At 40.5% G+C, this 19,635-nt stretch overlaps 1 protein-coding gene across 1 annotated transcript; it reads left to right on the forward strand.

Annotated features, from left to right (window-relative positions):
- The first annotated feature begins 7,492 nt into the window (after nucleotides 1–7,492).
- Nucleotides 7,493–19,635, forward strand: SLC25A30 (solute carrier family 25 member 30). The gene is made up of 11 exons (XM_069010304.1): nucleotides 7,493–7,592; nucleotides 8,183–8,272; nucleotides 10,261–10,339; nucleotides 11,896–12,043; nucleotides 12,663–12,757; nucleotides 13,028–13,113; nucleotides 14,322–14,417; nucleotides 15,293–15,417; nucleotides 15,926–16,064; nucleotides 17,128–17,208; nucleotides 17,971–19,635. Exons 2-11 carry the CDS (start codon nucleotides 8,252–8,254, stop codon nucleotides 18,010–18,012), a joined length of 912 nt encoding a protein of 303 aa, XP_068866405.1. The 5' UTR covers nucleotides 7,493–7,592; nucleotides 8,183–8,251; the 3' UTR covers nucleotides 18,013–19,635.

Consider the following 19,635-nt stretch of genomic DNA (forward strand, 5'->3'; position numbering starts at 1 on the left):
GTATGGAGTGAGTAAGATCATCTCTACTGTACTCACTCTTTCACCTCTCCCATTGCTTTCAGATGCTGTATACTTACTGATCAAAAGCCATTTTCTGGGGTTACCCTATTTCTGGAACTGCTTTTGTACTTCAAGGTTTTAGAAATACAGAATAGCCTGTTTATAATCTCCAAAATTCAATGTTACAATGGAGTCTGCAGTGAAAATCAACATCAGAAGAAAGTGCTGTCATTTATATATTGCTGAGATACATCTGGGAAAAAGTTGTGTAGCTTCTATAGTTACCTCATTTTCATACACATACAATTACCTCCATTATAGAAGCCTTTCAGGTAGGGACTCTAATTTAAGATATAGAAATAATAAAAACAGTGGATCTTTTGAAATCACATAAAATCCAGGATGTGTAAGATCTACAGGAGGTGGGCTAGTTTCCTATAAAATTTACAGATATTACAAACCCACAAAGTTTAACTCCATCCAGGGGGAAGCATATCATCTATTGCTAAGTCCTGTGCTCCAAGCAGCCTGGAAGGATGGCCATGCTGGGTGTCCTGATGTGTGACTGCATAGTGCTGTGATCTTCCAGGATCCCTCAACACCTCCTCCAAAGGTGGAAACAATCACTCAATCTCCAGACACCTTCCTTGGAACATTTCTTCTCTCAGAATCCTGAAAGCGTAGCTTTCACCTGTAAAGCTTTTCTCTGGAACAAGCTACCTAGATGTCTTAGGCCTCGTGGCAACTATTACTGAAGTGGCAGCCCATCTGTTTTCAAAGCATCACTTACTTTTTTCACTTACAAAAAACCCTCTTGTCATTTCAGACAGTCTAGCACCAGTAAAACCTTCTGCACAATTTATACAGGCCTGTTCTCCTCAGGTCTCTTTGTCTCAGCCTTCATTTGCACTATCTTCTCTTGTTCATCTTTGTTCCTTTTAATTGCTTTTTTTGTCTCTCCCTGTCTTCTTTCTGGCTTTGCATTTGAAATGAAAAGCAAGGAAGTTTGTAGGCTGGTTCTTTGATTAGGCAGGACTGGATTCCCCATGGCCCTAGAGCTGAAACAAGGCCAACCCGGCTTTGGCATGAATTAGACTCTGCATTTTTAGCTGTATTGTAGGAGTCCATCCAAAGTTCTTCAATGAGGATTTACAAATGATCCAGCTGGCAGCCTGCAGGCTGCAAGGTGGCTCTGCCTTGCCTCTGTTCTCTGGCCTTGAAGGTCAGAAAAAGTTGTTAGCACACTGTGTGAAGTCCAGGCATTAGTGCCACCTCCTGCTCTTGCTTCGAGCAAGACAGGAGGCCAGAGGAATTAGGATGGAGTGGGTGTTAAAGGCAGGATGCATACTGCAACCCCTCAAGAGTTTTTGCTCTCCCAGGTACTTGTGGCTAAATCCTCTGAGATGCTGAGACATTCTAATATTTCAACGCTTCCAACAGGATGAAGCCACTTCAAGTCATGCACTCCCGCTGCTTCTGTTACATTGGTGCTGCTGTCAGTGGGAAGGAAGTTCAGCTCCATCAGCTGGCAGAAGCCTGGGGCTTGGTGGGTGCATTCTGTAGTTAGTGAGTTGAACCCACTCATGAGTCAGATGAGAGCAATCACCAGACTGAGCAAAGGGCCAGAACTGCATCTGGGAATGGGAGGGGAATGTTGGAAGGTAAGTGAGCATCTGCCTTTGTGGCAGGGAGCTGCTACATCAGTGCTGCCTTGCTGCAGAACAAAGCCCTTTGTTACAGCTGTGAGGCACATTGCTCTGCTCCCTGGTGCTGCCTCCTAAGGCATGAGCCATCCAAAATCTGGCATCCACTGAACCAAGTGTAGGGAAGGATAGCTGTGGGAAATAGAGGGACATGAACGTGTCAGCTGCCATGATTCGTGGAAACCCAGGACGTCTGTCACTGCAGGCTGTGCTTCTTTAGCCTCTGGAAAACAATTGTTTTCCCACTCTGCCAGGCTTTGTTACTAGGAGCCAGTGGAGATGTGTGTTCCTACCCATGACCACTGCTTTGCAGCATCAGCAAGGAATCCCACTGCATATTAAAGGTCCTGAGAGACTTGTTCAGGATGTGTTTTTTGTGACAGACAACTACCACAAGGACAAAATCCTACAGCTGTTTTCCCCTGCTGTGCAGAATAACCCATCTTGCCCAAGGTTAACAGCAGTCAGCTCATCTCAGCCAAACATGGTGTTACTTCTGGTGTTGTCATCCTGTGGATCAGCAGGCCTGCAAAGCAAGAGAATACTTCTCCAGAAAGCATCCTGCCTTTTCAGAACTTTTAATTAAGAAAATAAAAAGTTACTTAAATGCTTAATTTTACAAAATTTTATAAAGTACATTTTTAAATTTAAAAGGAAGGAAATGGTATTCAAGTGCTGATACCAAAAGCTAGGTTACCCAAAGCCAGGCTGGGGTAACCAGAAGAAAAGCTGGATTATTTGGGTAATGATTTAATGCAAGGCATTCTGTAAACACTAGAAGAAAATCATCAAAACTTGAGAATCAGGAAAGAGAATAGTGGGGCTCCTTTAAGAAGTAATAGCACTGAAAGCTTGAAATTTTTCTGTGTAGGCAGTGCTGTGTTCTGATCAGCCTAAATCCTGCACTGTGAAGGACGTGGCTTGGGCTCACCTGCCAGGACATCTCTCTGACCATTGTCTTGTTTGAGTCACATTTCTGGTACTGTAGAACTACTTCAACTGCAACTCCACTTTCACAGGATAATCTAGTCCAAATATGTATTTTCCCCAGCAGATGCCACCACAAATATATGTTTCCCCCAACAGATGCTCCCTACTATCCCTGGATATTGAGTACTGCCAGTAAGGGGGGTACTGAAAGTGGCAGAAAACATACCATATGTGAGATGTTATTTGGTGTCATGTCAACCTCTCTGTCATTCATTCAACATTGAATCATCTCCCTTGTGGAAAAGATTAGGCTGTATCTTATACCATATTCTGCCTTGTTTTTAGTAGGACATATAAAAATGTTTGCTCTCCTTTGTGTTTCATCTACCAGCGTTTAAACTGGCATTGTTTCTTCCAGTTGCTACTTTGTTTAGTGCAGTGCCATGTTGGACAAAAGCCTCTGTGAAGCAACTGTGACTGATCTTTATTTAGCAAGGATCTGGAAGATCACCTGTTGATGTTGGAAAGTATTTTGTAGTAGTGAAAAGCCTCCTATAGTGCCTTCCTATCTGAGCAACTTTAGCAGCTTTTCATTTGCTCATTCAAATGACATCAAACCCAACACTGTGACGTCCATAGGAGTTATTACCTCTGTATGGAGTCTCAGAAAAGAAGAGAAATCAATTTCCCAGGACCTGCTGCAAGATTGCAACACTTTCAGAAAATTTTGTTTAGTTTACAAGTTTGTATTTACTAGAACTGCCTTGCTGGGACCTTATCCTGTGTGACTCTCATCCACTCAAAGCCTAGAACTGTCCTAAGTTACTTCACCCTCAAAGCCTGGACCTGCCCTCTGTTCCTTCACCCTTTACCCATTAAAAACAAATAACATGACCCTTTTATATCCACAAAACAATGACACGGTAAAGACCTTTGGCTCCTGCCAATGCCAGAGCCCAAATCAGATTATAAAAAAATATTTATTAAAAAAGGGTACAAAATAACATTTACTGTTACTCCTGATTTCACTTTCCTTTCTCCTTGACCTCTGCACAGTAGTGTTTGTTACTAAGTTAGAAACTTCAATTGTTTTGTCATTGTACATGACATATGCTAGCAGCTGGAGGAGGAAATGTTATTGAATAATTACAGGAAAAAAAAGGGTTGGAAAGATCCTTGAGTCCATCCCAATGCTTGGGCTGGGTAATCCAGATCATAATTATGTCTCAAAAACAGCAGCTTAACAGTTCTTAAAAGTTTGTGGTGATGATGAAGGTACTGAAAACTCCACAGTCAGTCTCATCTAGTACTATCCACACCATTAGAAAGTCTGTTCAATGTATAATAGAAATGGTAGAGAACAGATAATTGAGTTCCTCTTTATGGATAACTTTCAGTCTTGAAGATTATGTTATCCTCATTCTTCAATTTTTTTTTTTTTTGGAAGTCTATTTCTTTCAATTTTTCCTTACAGATTTGTATTCCTAGCCTTATTTTCCTAACTCTTCTCTACAGCCCTCCTGACATGCACCATACATAGCTGGATGAGGTGCTCCAAGCTGAGGCTTTGCCCCTGGCAAACACAACAGAAGTTACTATTTATTATGTCTTACATTTTTACACATGCCAATAGTGCAGTGAGTGTGTAGGAACCCAGAGTGCTGAGAATATTTCTCTGCCTATTTTGAAGGGGTTTTACCCCCCTGAACAACACTGTTTTGACCTCCAACCTTGGAAAAAACTGCCTACGATTAGACAAGAACTAGAAAATACAGTGGCGTGAATTAGGTGATAGACTACTATGTAAGATTGTCACAGGGTGAAAAATCTAGAGGTTTTGGGCTTCTCTTTGTAAATAGATAAGAGCAAGAAATACCAAAATGGAGGATTGTTGTTGTTCTCCAAACCTCCTTCTTCTTCTTCTACTACTCCATGTTCTGCAGTAAAAGTAGTGTGTAATGATTGGATAGAGAATTCCACAGTTCCTGGTTGTGTTACTGAATAATTGGTAGGAAAGTGAAAATAATATACATTTTTAGTAACCATTGGTTAAATTATCTTTAAAAGGCTGTGTAAATCTTGATAATTGGTCTTTCTCCTGCATTCTCTGCTCTGTGCTGTGTCTGGGTCACGCTAGTGACTCTGTTTCTCTGATAAGACTTAATACACAACTCTCTAGCAGCAGTGAAAGCTGAAAGTCTCCATTTGTCTCTCAAATTAACTCCTGGCAAGGACTTTAAAAACTCTCTCCCATCAGGAGAGATTTGATTACGGCACGGATCTGTGTCAGAGTGTCTGTTTTTCCAACAAAGTCATCTGCTGTATGATTGAGGGTCAGATCAAATGCTCTTCAGAGAGAAAATGCAAACACCAAAGGTGAGGAGGCTGTGCCAAGGCAGGGAGCTCTTGACTCCCATATCCTAGGCTTGCTTTCAGCATGCAGCCAATGGAACATGAAAAATGCAAATCAATTATGCAACTAATAATTGTGAAAGCTTCCAAGGAAAAAAGGTAACTATACAGTGGTTACAGCTAGTGACAAAACGGCAAGGCAGTTTGAACAATACCTGTAGCCATCTGTGTCTCTTCACTAACCATTCATTTAAGCAGCAGGAGACTTGGCAAAACTGTGTTCACCACTGGAGAGACCAGAAGTGAAATGATTTTCCATTTTAAGCAACAGTGGAAATAGTGAAACAGGAATGAATGCACAGAAAGCAGAGGTCCCTGGTAAAATGGTTTGAGGGCAGTCTTCTTTTGCTTAAAAAAAAAAAGAAACAAAAAATGTGTGAGGAAATTCAGGAGCAGTAAGTTCAGGAGTCTGGGAATTAATTAATTAAACTGTAGCCCTACACAGCCCATTGGGAAAGAACTGGCGCTTGGAAAAGCTGTTGTAAGACTGTGTAATCAGTAGCACATGGATTGTTCAGAGACATGTGGAAAGATGCTGAGTACCTAAGTCAGTGCTGCTGTGACGCAGATGCCAGGCTCGAGACAGCTTGCCAGAAGTAGTCCACTGGCTGTTGACAAAAGCATTACGTATCTCATACGTAGTACGAATTGGGGTGAGAATACAACAGCACACGTTTTTTAGAGGACCCATGCAAAAGTCACCAGCAGTAACAAAAGTTAACCTGAATTCCTCTGTTTTCAGAAGTACACAGTTGAGAACTAGCAGATACTTAAGAAATGTGATTGGGTGCAAGATAAAACAAGTGAGCAGGAACTGACTTTCATCAGAGACAATAAACCCCATCTGCCTGCAGAAGGAGCTGCTCAACTCAAGATCAGAGTGGAACTAAAGTCCTTCTTAAAAGGAGGCAGAAATTTGAGAAGTCAGAAAACCTAAGTGGCTGCATCAAAGTGCAAAATCACTCAATGTTAGAATCAGTCCAAATGATCGCTGCAAAATGAAAGGAGCCATTCAAAGCTTATGTCAAGTAAGCTCGTACTACTACTTGTTGTAGACATAAAACCTGTAAAGTACTAGCCAGTTACTAGGAGTTGCAGGAGGGGGTCAGAACATGAATACCAGTTCTGAGGTGGGAGTTTGTAGCTACCTTCTGTATGGCCCACCTGAAAAGACAACTTTGCAACACTGTGATTAGAGCATGAGCTTTGTGGGCTGCCCATCCTTTAACAGCTGTAATGTCAAAATTTCTGGGAAGTCTGTAATGGACTTGGATTCCTTTAGAGAACTCTTTTCATTGTATGAAGCACTTACAGCACATTGGAACCCAGATTTTGGATTCCTTATGCTTTATCGAGGGTTGCATGCAAAGCCACATCCAGCTTCTTAATGAGAACTGAGCGGGTGTTACCCCCTTTCTCTACCATCCCGTAAGCTTAAATAAAGGCTTTCAGCCTCCAGCCTTGCCCTGAGATTAGCGAGGGAGCGATCCCGCAGGAGTTTTGCCCTTTCCGGGGTAAGGCATGCCATTCGCTTGCAAGGCAGCGGACTGACAGCGGCAGCAGGGCTGCACCGTGGGGTAGGTCCTTACAAGCACTCCTGGCAGCTCTTCAGTCAGGAACAGAAAGCACCGAGTTGCCAGAACACTCTGCCTTTAGGGGCAGCAAAAGAGCTGATTCCAACTATTTCACAGGGAGCCCTGGGCTCTGGACCAGACTAGTTCTGGTTCTCATCCAGTGTTCACTGACACCTGTATAGCGGCTGAAACCTGCCCTTTTGGATAGCCCCTTTCCTTCTGGACAGCCCCTTTCCTTCTGGACAGGCACTGGATATGTGTTTACAAAGCAATGTAAAGGTTATGTGCTGAATCCATGATTTCTGCACTGGTAATGCAAAGAAACAATTAGAATGGCACAGAACTGTGTAATACTACTACTACTGAGTCACCTGTGTAACCGTTCTGCCAAAAATATTCAAGAGGGTGTTTTAAAGAGCAAAGTAGCTATTTAAGCCCCTTTCTGCTCCTCCACGCAGCAGGTAGCTGCGTAGTAGTTTCCTGAGCTGCCTGAGGAAAGCTTAGCCCAGGTACTGCTGAGTTGTCGCTGGCGCCCATAGGATCGTAAACCGAGGGGCAAAATCAAGGTCCTTATAGGTAATGATGGGGAGAAACCCTGCGGGGCGAGCGACCTGCTCGTTAACCGGGAAGCGCTGAAACACCCGACAGCCGCTCCACTCTGCTGGGGCAGGAATGCTAATGGAAAATGCCAGCCTGCCCCACCAGCCCAGCTGCTTCCCAAGGCCAGCGGCGAGGGGAGACCTCTGACTGCAAGGTCAGCGTGGTTAATCTTTTCCCAGGTAATTACAGCCTGCTCGAAGGGCCCTTCAAACCAACCGCAGCTCTACACCCACCCCTTCCACACCCCACTCCTGGCTCGGCCCCTCGGGCCAGCCCGCCCCGGGGCGGAGCCCCGCGTTCCCCAAAAGCCGTCGCGGCCGCGGAAAGCGACGCTGGGGTTTGGGAGCAGTGGGAGCGGCACGGCGGGACTCGGGTAGGGCTCTGTGGTGAGTGGGGAGGTGGCGGCCGCTGCTGCTCTCAGGTCTTGGGGGGGTGGGAGCCCATCTTTCATGTGTAGTTTATACAGTTGTTGTTGCCTTCCTAGACCCGAATCCGTTTTAAATAGTTAAAACCACTATGAACTCGAGTATACTGTGTGCTTAATACACTAGCGATATTTTTCACCAATATACGATTCGATGTGTGACTTTTCAAGCCTGTTCCCCATCAGGGAACTATCGGGCTATTTAAGTGATTCGTTCTTTTATGGAACCTGGGCTTTTGGGTTTGCTCTGGTCACGCTGTGGTTAAAAGAAAGAAGAGTCTCTTCTGACCTCTGCAGAAAGTGCATAGATGAATCTCTGTAATAATTAAACCCAATGTTCTTTAAGGTCAAGCATCCCCTCTGTCATCACTGATGTTCAGAGTACAACAATGTATATTTCGTAAAAGCAATATTTTTCTAGTAAAAGTGGAAACATCAACTTTTTCTATAATGATGGCTGGATTCTCTTTTTGACTAGTTTGCCACTTAATTGACACAGAACTGTTCTGAGGAGACGCTAACTATTTTTATTGATACAGGGAAGAAGTTCTGAGTAAGAAGCAAACCAAGAATTCAGAATATGAGCAGAAAATGAGACAGCTGAGATCATGGGGCGAAATTACTGGCTGGTGTGTCTTTTTGATTGTTTTGTTTTTTTTTCTGAGAAAAACTTTCCCTCTTTGCTCTCATTTTTTCTTCTTCTTCATACTTCTTCCTAAAGTATGGAAATCTAGAAGGAGGGCTGGAGATTAGAAGTGGAAAGATTCATACTGTTAGTTTGGCATACTGGCAGGAGATGAGACTTGAAAGCCTTTCAGATGTACAGACCTTGACCTTCACCTTGGGATCTGTCAAAGGAAGAGTGTGCTATAAAATTTTTGCATTAGGATATCCTATGTATATACTGAAGCTTCAACTAATATTTGTAAATCTGTGTGCAAACTGAAAACTCTATTTGGCCATGTTCAGAATTACATAGAAAAGGCCTTCATTGCCTAGAGTGAAATATGAAACAAACAGAAAAATGATATATTATAGTTTTATTACTGTTACGGTATTTGTGATAGATGAAAATTTGTTTTGATATGTTGGGGGGTCTTAACTGTAAGTTTTGATGAGTTTCTCAGGAGCAACGATCAGGTGTGTGGCTGATAGTGGGCAAACTGAGCTTAGCTTTGTCTCTGTTAATTAAATGATGTGCCATTAATCATGGCAGAACAGGATTATGAGGCACTTGGAGCTGGAACTGGCCTCCCTCTCATACAGTGTCATATCCATGTGGCTCTGCCTCATTTGTGTTGAAAAGCTGGCATGGTCTAAGCCTGTGTGCCCAGAGCTCTGTACTTCACTCTTCTTGGCAGTATAGTGGGGTGTCCTTTTTGCCTTTTCCTTGGATTTTTTTGTTGTGCATTTTTTTTCTCCATCAATGGTGTTCTTTGCAGCAGTCTAAAAACGTAAATGGACTTCTGTGCATGTAGGTGTTGAGTATATGGAACTATGTGATTTTTAGCTTCTTTTGTTTCCTTGTGTGTCAGAATACCAGGTAGCTCATCATTAAGTAAAGACAATAAAAGGAAAACTAGGGCTGCAGAAACTATTCAGCCCTGCTGAGTGTCTGCAACTCTGAAACTTCATTTAGGTGCTGGATTATTGGCATTTCTAGAGGAAATGACTGAAGAAGGTTCACCTGTACAAAAGGCAGGGCTAAGTAACTGGTGTATTTGTGATATTTTCCAGTTGGGCACTCTGGGTGATTAAACACAGGAGAATAACAGGGAGTGTAAGTGCCAAGCGAAGTACTTTCAAGTAAAATTTTCCCATAAAATTAATGGGCAAAAAATGACTAGAATGCAATGTTTAGGGGGATGTTACAGAAACTGGGGAATGAAAAGTATTTATATTGTGAAGAAGGGGAAAAATAAGCTATGGAGAGACCTGCTTGGTTTTGGGAAGGGCAATCTTGTATTGGCTGGATTAGTTTGAAGTTCTTACCTCTTTTCTAATATAATTGGATTACTGTAACATGCTGCAAAGCATATGCCATAGTATATTGTGAATTGTGGTCACTTTGTCAAATTCACTTAATTGACACAATTTTCATGTAACATTCACAAGAATGAATATTGTGAACCCTGGTGGCAGAAATAAGTCTTAATGGAAGCAAAATGGTGTATGCACCCTTATTTTCTGTCCAAGTGTACCAGCGTAGCTCATGCTAATTAATGTCGGTAACTGGAAGAAAGGAAGTTTTGTAATGACTGTCCTAAAAGTTCCATTCAACTGCAGGATGTAGTCAAACTAGTTTAGCTTGGTGAAAATCCTTGGAGGTTATTCACTGCAGTGCTCCTTAAATTGTGCCTGGGAGACAAACTGCTTTAACCTTTCATGGTGAGGAGAGTGGTGGCCAAAATACAGAGTAGACACTGATTTGAACCCAGATTCCTTTCTATGGTACTCCTGTCTTTCTTCTGATTGTCAAAGGTATTAAATATTTTTTTACTCTTAGCATGTTTGAAAGGCCCATTTTAAATGGACCAGGCACCAAGTTTTTCCTAGGTGTTAGCATGTATATATATGACATGTACTTATATAAGTGTTAAATATTCCTCTTTCACAGAAAGAGGAACCAGTAATGCCAGCACTGAACTGGAAGCCCTTTATCTATGGAGGTTTAGCATCAATCACTGCAGAATGTGGTAAGCATTTGCTTTAACTGTTGATGTGATTTTCTTGACTTGGATAGTCTCTATGTAAAACAAGTTTGGTTCCATGCTGCCAGTGACACAGTAGTATATAGTGGTCTATTGCATAGAATTTTTTGTTTAATGCTGACTGAAGAGTTGCTCTGATCTCTGTTGCAATGTCAGAACACTTGTGTCTGTAAACTCTCATCCCTGGTGAGTCTTGCTTTTATACATATTTTGCCTTTGTGCTTTATTATTTGGTGTTTGTTTGATGTGTTCCTAGACAGTGGTTGTAAGTAGATACAGCTTCTGCTTTGCTGCAGTAGGCAAGTTAAGCTCTTAACTTGCAAATTTTTCTCTTAGCTTTCCTGAGTATCTATGTTGCAGTTTAATTACCTTTTCTTGAGTGTAAGTGGCTGCTTAGATTTGAACACTTAATTTCAATAGTGAGCAACACAGAATAATTGCTGTAGTGAGACAGTGCATCTGATGTTCTAGGCCTGCTCTAAAGGCAACCCTAAAATATCAACGTCCTTATAAAGTCGTATCTGAAATGCATGTACATGAAAATAAAGGAAGTTTTCATTGAAGCAGAAGATGATTTGGCATGTGGTGGGCTTGCATGCAAGGCCTGTCTAGAAAAGTAGATGCAATATAAAGTTACACTTAAAACTACTATTTTGTTTTCATAGAATAATTTGGGTTGGAAGGTCATCTGGTCCAACCCCCCTGCTTTGAGCAGGGACATCTTTAATTAAATCAGGTTGCTCAAAGCCTTGTCAAGTCTGACTTTGAATGATTCCAGGGATGGGAAGGATTTCTAGATACGAAACTTGTGCAAACTTGATTTTGAAACCTCTCTTATTTGACTTGACTGAATATGGCCAATAATGCCAAAAGCTTTGTAAGGAAGACAAACAATTTACGAAAGCTTTGCTTGTCTGGTAAGCCTCATTTGAACAGGTGTAGTTAATCCTGACTGCTGTTCATGCTTAGGTGAGTATGGATGTTGAGGTGGTCCTTTTCTTGGATGGATATACTTTCTGAATCTTTTCATAAGGGGAGTATGGAGAGTATGAACTGAACATAACATAGCAGTGGGCTACAGGAAAGCAGTAACAGAAATAGGTACTGCTGCTACTGCTTTTTAAGATACTAGGCCAGAGTCTGTGTAGCGGGTCCTATAGAATTTATTTGCCTTCAGTGACATCCTCTTTAAAGGTGTTGGCAGAATACACATGCAAACTCAGTACCTGAGTGGGATTGCAGAGTCCTGTTCAGTGTGGCTGATTATAACCAGGCAATGCCATGTTGCTTGAAAATACAGTGAATGTGAAATGTAAACACCAGAAGTAGGCAGGGCCTCTGACAGGCCTTTAGAAGAACCAAGGTGATAGAAGGTGAATAAGTTCTTTAAAAGAGAGTCTTGGTAAGAAGGACTTCTTTCCTATGGGAGTACTTGTATATGTTATGATATATAATCAATGTTCCTGGTTCTTGTATGATGTGCTCTGTTGTCTTTGATTAGGTAGGTACTTCATTAATTTTCTCACTCATTTTCCTTTAAGGTACTTTCCCCATTGATCTGACCAAAACACGTCTCCAGGTTCAAGGTCAAGTTAATGATGCCAAATACAAAGAGATCCGCTACCGTGGAATGGTTCATGCACTGGTCAGAATATGCAGAGAAGAAGGATTGAAAGCCTTATACTGTGGGTAAGATTAACTGGGCTGCAGCAATGGCTTTTGAACAGTCTGTGGATAAGTATAAGCCCATTGTATGTGAATTTTTGGGTTTCAGGATTACAAGGTATTTGACTAGCCTTAATCTGGAAGTTGGAAGACCAAGCTTAGACACCTTCAGTGTTGCACACTGCAATAGCATTTCATGTTTAAAAAAAACCCCCATCATACAACAAAACCTACTTGAAACAAAATAGCTAATCATAAGGTTATTCTCTACAGTGCTGCTATGGTTGTTCCATCTCTCAGAATTAAAACTGAATTAACCTTTGTTTATAAATGAGCACGCTTTTCTTCAAAACATGCAGGATGGTGGAGGAATTACATTTCAGACATGCCTGCAAGCTATTTTATAGATCATAAGTTGAAGCATGGTCTAACAGTAATCCCTTCACAGTTCATTCATGTTCTTGCAGGCTCTATTTAAACCAAAACCTAAAAAGCTCTAAAGCTTGTTTTGTTTGCAGTGAGTTTAAATTGTTGATTTAAATGAACAAACCTTTCTCTGCTAGATATTTCTGCACCAGGAAGAATTTTCTCATGAGTTTTTGAGATCTTGAGCATAAACATTATTGCTGCTTGTTTTTCACAGGATTGCACCTGCAATGCTACGGCAAGCTTCATATGGAACTATAAAAATAGGCACTTACCAGAGCTTAAAAAGAATGTTTGTTGAGCATCCAGAAGGTGAGTGGTTATTTTCCATTTAATTGAGGACTGATTTGCTTGAAGCTGACTGTTTCCATTTGGTATCTTACTGTAGCATTTGAACAAGGCTACTGAGAAAACATTGCTTATACCAGTTACAACAAAGTGAGTCAGCAAGGATAACTCGTCAGAACAGGTTTTATGGCTTCTGTAACTGGCACTCTCAGGTTAAATGAGGGGAGGCATCATCCTGTCATATGCATCTTATGCTTTGTAAATCTGCAGCTAAACTCTTTGTTTGTGAAATAGATGAAACCCTCATGATGAATGTTCTGTGTGGCATTCTTTCGGGAGTAATCTCGTCCTCTATTGCCAACCCTACAGATGTCTTAAAGGTAATTATGTAGAGCTTGTCTTTTTAGTTTTTGTTCTCTCCTGAAATAAAAACAGTCTCCTGATGAATACAGGATTTGTTTTGTAACCATATTTATTCTTATCTCTTAACTTCTAAAAAATCAGTAACATCCTGAATTCTTGGAACCTCCTTCTGGTCCGTACTAATTATTTGGAAGTACGCATGAGGAAAGTGAAGGTTGGGGAGGTAGTTGGATCCACAGTTTTCTGAATGTGGGGAGAGAATAACTTTCCTGCTGTAGTGTTTGTGTGGAAGCCACACTGCATATTTCATCTGTACTTCTTGGTAACACTATTACACTAGGATGTTTCTAGAGCTCAAAATAGGTGAAGATCAATTCAGAGGGAAGTTCCAGTGAATGCTACTTGTACTGTATGATTCCTTAACACTGTAGAGAGGCTTTGCAAATCTGTGTTCCAAGGAAATGGCATTCCAGCATCAGTCATTTAAAGTGAATTAGTGAAACAACCACCTCTTCAAGAATCTGTTAGCTTAATGATAGTAGGCTACTTGGAAGGGTTGATGGTATTAATCTTACAAAACTGGAGCTTGTGACTTACACAGCTGCTCCTAATGAAAAGGAAGTCAAGAAAACCCTCTCTGTTTTTCTGAAGCTACTAAAAAGCTTAATCCTTCATAGTGCTAGTGTGGTTATGTAGTGGCTTTTCAAACATAAGCTGCTATTTCAAGTGTGGCTTCAATTAGTTACTTCCTAAAATTATGTCCCCGTGGCAAGTTGGTTGTTGACAACTTGTATTTGGAAGTTACCTTGGCAGGTTCCTAAGGATGTTCTTATAAATCTACAGGGTTGAAAACTGTGGTTCTCAGTGGCTGAAACATTAATCTTTTTAACCTTTCATGTCAGTATGTTCCTGTGAGAGCACTGCAAAGAACATCCTGCAGAACCCATCTGCCAGTCTTATCTAAATGGAGGAGTGTACCCAATACAGAAATAGAAGTGACTTAATGCAGCTAAGAATTGTACCACATACTTGTTCAAAATTAGCAGCTGCATTTGGATAGTTAAGGCAAAAAGATTGCACCATGGTTCTGATAATGTCAGCTCTTGCTTTGTATTCAAAGAGAAATTGACTTCACTACTTGCAGTTGTAACTTAGTAGTTTAATATAGTTTTATTATTTTATTGGTTGTATTTATGTTTTAATTGTGTCTTCAAATGAATCTCAGATCAGAATGCAAGCCCAAGGTAATATGATTCAAGGAGGAATGATGGGTAACTTCATACAGATCTACCAAAAGGAAGGCACTAAAGGATTATGGAAGGCAAGTATTTTTTGGACTGTGTCTTACACTTCAACTACACTTCCTTGCTCAGAATTTCATGTATTCCTACAGTGTTCTCAGCTGAAATATGGAGGATGTAATGATGTCTGTCACTTGTCATGACTGCTTCACTGCTGGTGTCTTAGTGCTTTTTGGTGAAGTCTTGTGTGCATGGATTAGCTGCCACTTAGGAGAGGGAAGACAAATGTAGGCTTCAATTAGGATGACTGTCTCTAGGAATAGTTCAACAACCCTTTGTTGAACCTCTCAATGGCATGACACCTCTCTAACTGTATGCTCTGTCTGTTTTAAAACATATCCTAAAGAACACTTGGAAGCAGAGGAGATAAAGAGCATCCCCTCTAGCTCAGGAATTCTCTTACTCAGTCTTACAGGTTGTCTCTTGGGCCAGTTACAGTCAATGACTGCATAACAACTGAAGACCCAAAATGGACACTTGTTTTGAAACAGCTGGAAAATAGGAATGCTTTTCTATTAGTGTGCTTTTCTCACAAAGTTTCTTGATCTCCAGTTTTCTGTTCATCCTTCTTACTTTGTCGGTTTTTCAGCTAGCAGCAAAGGAACACTGGTTTTGAGGTTTTAGCTGACTGTTGATGCAAGAATTGAGATGTTAAGCAGAGATAGAAAATAAAGGATCTGAAGTTGCCATTTTGTGTGGAGAAGTGATTTATCTGTTATTTCAAATTTGTGGTTTTGGAGCTCATGCTTCTAAGACTTGTACTAATTAGCCTCACTTGAATTTGCAATGTTCTTAACGCATTTGTGGTGTTTTGCTTTGTATTTTAAGAGCTTGGCTTTTCTAACAGTGCACACAGGTTGACTTTAAACTTCAGCTATATCCTTTCTTTTGCCAGGGAGTATCATTGACAGCACAGAGGGCTGCTATTGTTGTTGGAGTGGAACTGCCAGTGTATGACCTTACCAAAAAGCACATAATTATGTCTGGATATATGGGAGATACAGTATATACTCACTTCCTGTAAGTTTTTTTAACTGGTTGTATAGCTCATTGGTTAGTTCTTGCAATAGGGGAGATGAGTATTTTGATTTTGCTATCATGTAAATATGTCTAGATGTAAATATACTTTTGATGTGTTTATAATTTTTAATGTAATATCTCAAATGGTAGCATGGAAGCTAATTTTATTTAGCATTTGGATTTAATGTTCTTTTGAAATATGGAAACTTGTTTTGTGGGTGGACTGAATCATTCAACTGTGCAAATTAAGGTTAGATGAAAGTTTGTCAGATATTATCCCCAGGGGCACAAACATCTTTTCAAGCATACTGTATATAAGGGCTGTATAGCAAATCTTCAAAATTATGCTTTTATAGTAAATGAAAAGTAACTTTCTGCATCCATTAGCTGATTTAATTCTTTCTAAAAGCATTAAACAGTCATTATTATTGTGTGTTTCCTGGGAAGGGGAAATTCTTGTGCATCTCTGTGTGTTAGATCAGATTTCATTAAACCCTTCTTTTATTAGTTCCAGTTTTCTTTGTGGGTTAGCTGGAGCCCTTGCATCCAACCCAGTTGATGTTGTAAGAACACGCATGATGAATCAGAAAAGCCAACAACATGGGGGACACTCAGTCTACAAGGGCACTTTGGATTGCTTGTTACAGGTAAGTAGTTCATAAATGGAAAATAAAATTCCATCATAAATGGAAACTGCTGCCACCAGCAGTGGTTTTGCTGTAGAGCCCAAAATTGTTCTGTTTTCCCTAAGAACTTCAATATGCTTTTTTCCATAATGCTCAAAAGGACTATGCTGTCAGTAATGCACTCGGTGTGAAAAGTATCAACTATCTTGACAGAAAGGCAGGAAGAAAGTTAGTGTCTCCTGCAAAACCTTACTTCCTTTGGGGCCTTGGATGAGGAGAGGAAGGCTCTCAGCAGCACTCTCTCTTGCTCAGCTTTATACTATGTCAGGCTGACAGGATATTATCATTTCATAGGTCAGTCCTTGAGGAACAAGATCGTCTGGAACAGATGGTTTTCTGTGTTGCTTACTGCATAATGGAAGGGCTAGTGCAGCCAGAGGCAAGGTCAGCCTCTGATTTTGATAACTTTGATTTGGTTTCTTAAGTCTCTAAATTTGGTATGAGGTGGGACCATGATGGCCTTCTACATGGAGAAGAATGGATAGTAAGCTATTGGTGTCCAACTGTTAACTGAGCAGTCCAAGTCACATTGTCCAGTGAAATTGTGAGGTCCATAAAGCAGACTGAAATATCTCAAGGGACTGCTTAATGTTAGCTACAGGTTTACATGCAGCAAATTTCAAGGGGCTGCCAAATGTGAACTGCAGGTTTACAGGCAGCACTTTGCAAGGCTTTTTTGGGGTTGTGTTTGGTTTTTTTGGTGTGGTGTTTTGGTTTGGTGTTTTTTTGGAGGGGGGGGAGTGGGGGCAAGTCCAGAAATGCAATTTGGATCAATCTATGTTGAGTACTGAGTGATACAGACTGCAGCTTTACCTGCCAGGTAATGCTGCAGGCATTACTAATCTTGGTTTTATCTAGTGAAATGCGGTTTTTGTCCTGTCAGAGAATAAGTTTAAATTAAGGTTACAGGACTAAGCTACCCCCTTGTCTTATTAGCTGAGATGCTGTCTGAATTTCTCACTAAAATAGAATTACGTAAGTGTATTCTTGTCTTGTGGGTTGGTTTGTTTGTTTGTTTTTCTAGACATGGAAGAATGAAGGCTTTTTTGCTCTGTATAAAGGGTTTTGGCCAAACTGGTTAAGACTTGGTCCTTGGAATATTATTGTATCCTTTCCACAGGTGTGCAAAACTAAGTTAGCCATACAACAGCAAGTATTGTTTTTTACAGAATTACTCAGTGTGGGAAATGTCATATCAGCACAGATATTCCCTTTTTTTTTATGAATGGAAAATTGTGCAGTTGTCAGTTTTTTGGATTTTTTTTTAGTCAGCTGCTTGAATTTATGATTCACACAGGGTGAATAAAAAAATATGATCTTGCAAAATAATCTTCTGTTCTTCCAATTTTATACCTACCAATTTCCTTTGTGTTGAGCCTGGTTTTAAACAGAATTGACCAGGTGAGTTAGGAATGGTGGCTATTTCCAGAACTGAGGAAACTGTAAGCAGTTACTGATGCAATCTTTGTGTTTATCTTAGTCTCACAATTTTGGCTTTGTTTCAAGAGCCAGCTGATCAGAGCCCTGGGAAGTGGGTTGGTAGTAATTTTTTTACAATAAACAAACATTCTTTAGCCCATCAAAGCTAAGTGTGTAAAGACTCTTAAGTGCTTTTGCAGCATTGTCCTGCCTCCTCAGTCCTGGGTTTAAGATCCTGAGGAAAAGGGATAGGATAGTGAGTTGTATCACCAGCCTTAAAGCAAGTTTCATTGTTCTGCCTAGTATTGTGTAAAAAAGTATGCAGCATGGCATAGGAAGGAACAAGGAGTGGAACACAGTTTCACACAGATGCAGCTGACCTTCAGTAGTGAAGTGACCAGTTTTCACTGCTTGAACAGGAAGCAGTTTTCCTTAACAGCTGTGTCAGTTCTTTCTGACATATGAACAGCTGAAGAAATTGGATGCCTGACATGCTGAGCTGTGTACAGAATTCTGTTAATGTACTGTCTGAGCAATGTGCAATTTGTCTTGAGTACTTGCTCATTATTGTCTGAACTGCTGGCCAAAGGAAGAGGTCACTGCAAGACTGAGTGAGAAGAACCTGGAAGTGATTTCAAGGCAAACTGGCTCCTGTAACCATGGCTTGTGCACACGATTCAGTGGATGATGTGCACTGTTTTTCAGACTGAACCAAACATGGTGGAATACCTTCTGTCAACTGTTTCGATGTTCTTGAATGTAAAGATCTTTATTGCAACTTCGTGCATCTGAGTCTCAAAGCACAGTGTTATGTAAACAGGTTTTTTCTTCTGTATTTCCATAGATTTCTGTAAAGGAAGGAAAGAAAAAAGATTTCTAAAAAGGAAAAAATATTTTTGTAAGGGAAGATAAGCAGAACCAAGGAGCTGGGCTTTTCCTGCTTTCAGAAATGTACACAATTTGATTGTAACAGCTTAAAGCTTCCAGTTAACTGGAAGTGTCACAAGACATCTTTGCTGGTTTTCAGGTTGGCAGAATAACTACTGCAGTATAAAATCTGCTTCTGGTTTTGAAGCTTTCCTGTGTTCTAAGTCCTGAGATGTCTGCATAATTTGCTGGGAATAATCCAGCTTCATTAGCAAGTGTGGTTGCTACAGTTGACAGCTTTGCATAGCTTAAAGAAAGTTTTTGGGTTTTTTTTTTTTCTTCCAATGTATAATTCTTGATTTCAGCATAAGTGATTCTTCAACATATTCATATGTAAATTGCAAGTAGGAATGAAGTTCAAACAAGTTCATGCCCATCTGCTGATCTTGCAGAGAAACTTCCCATGCCTCTTCAGTCCTTGGGAAGAACTACTGGTTACTGGCTGTTAGGTGTCATCTGAAAGGTGCAAGTCTTACACTGAGCAGTCAGGCTCTGTCACATAGGTGCCTGTGTGACAAGAGCCAACGGCCCCAAGAGTTAATCTACTATAAATACTGCTTTCCTTCTCTAAAAAGATACCCAAGTTCAGAACTAGTGAACGCTTTTCATATACCGAAGAGGCTCAAGTTGCTCTTACATGCAAGGAAACACTTGATGTAGAAATCAAACACAGCTTCTATAAATGTTACCTTTAGGCTTAAAGGTATATCAAAACTTCAGGGCCATTAACTAAACAGTTACATCAAGATTATTATTAAGTGCTGCCGTTGAATTCCAGGAAAAAGGAATGTGTGAGATGCAAGTTGTAGGATGGATCCTCTGTGTTTACAGAGGGCAGCAAAGGAGGATGCATAGCTTTGGATTTTTGTGGCCTTGTGTTAATCTTTTACACATTTTTCATAGAATCATGCATTCCACTTTCATTGTGATTTCAAAATTGCTATAATCACTTAGAATTAGTAATTTTTAGTTCACAAATGGATTTTTTAAATGCACAAGGCACTTTCTGTCCTAAGGTACAATGTTTTCTATATATAGGGTTACGCTGATGTGCAGTGTTTTCCCTTACAACTGTTTCTGTGCTTTCATTAAAAAAATCTGTAAATACTTTTGTACACTATGTAAGCAAAGTATATGTTTTACATTTTCAAGCCTATTAAAAGTATTAAAATGTAAAGTGTGATGA

This window comes from Aphelocoma coerulescens, chromosome 1 (genome assembly GCF_041296385.1).
Source record: "Aphelocoma coerulescens isolate FSJ_1873_10779 chromosome 1, UR_Acoe_1.0, whole genome shotgun sequence".
In the NCBI taxonomy this organism is placed as follows: Eukaryota; Metazoa; Chordata; class Aves; order Passeriformes; family Corvidae; genus Aphelocoma; species Aphelocoma coerulescens.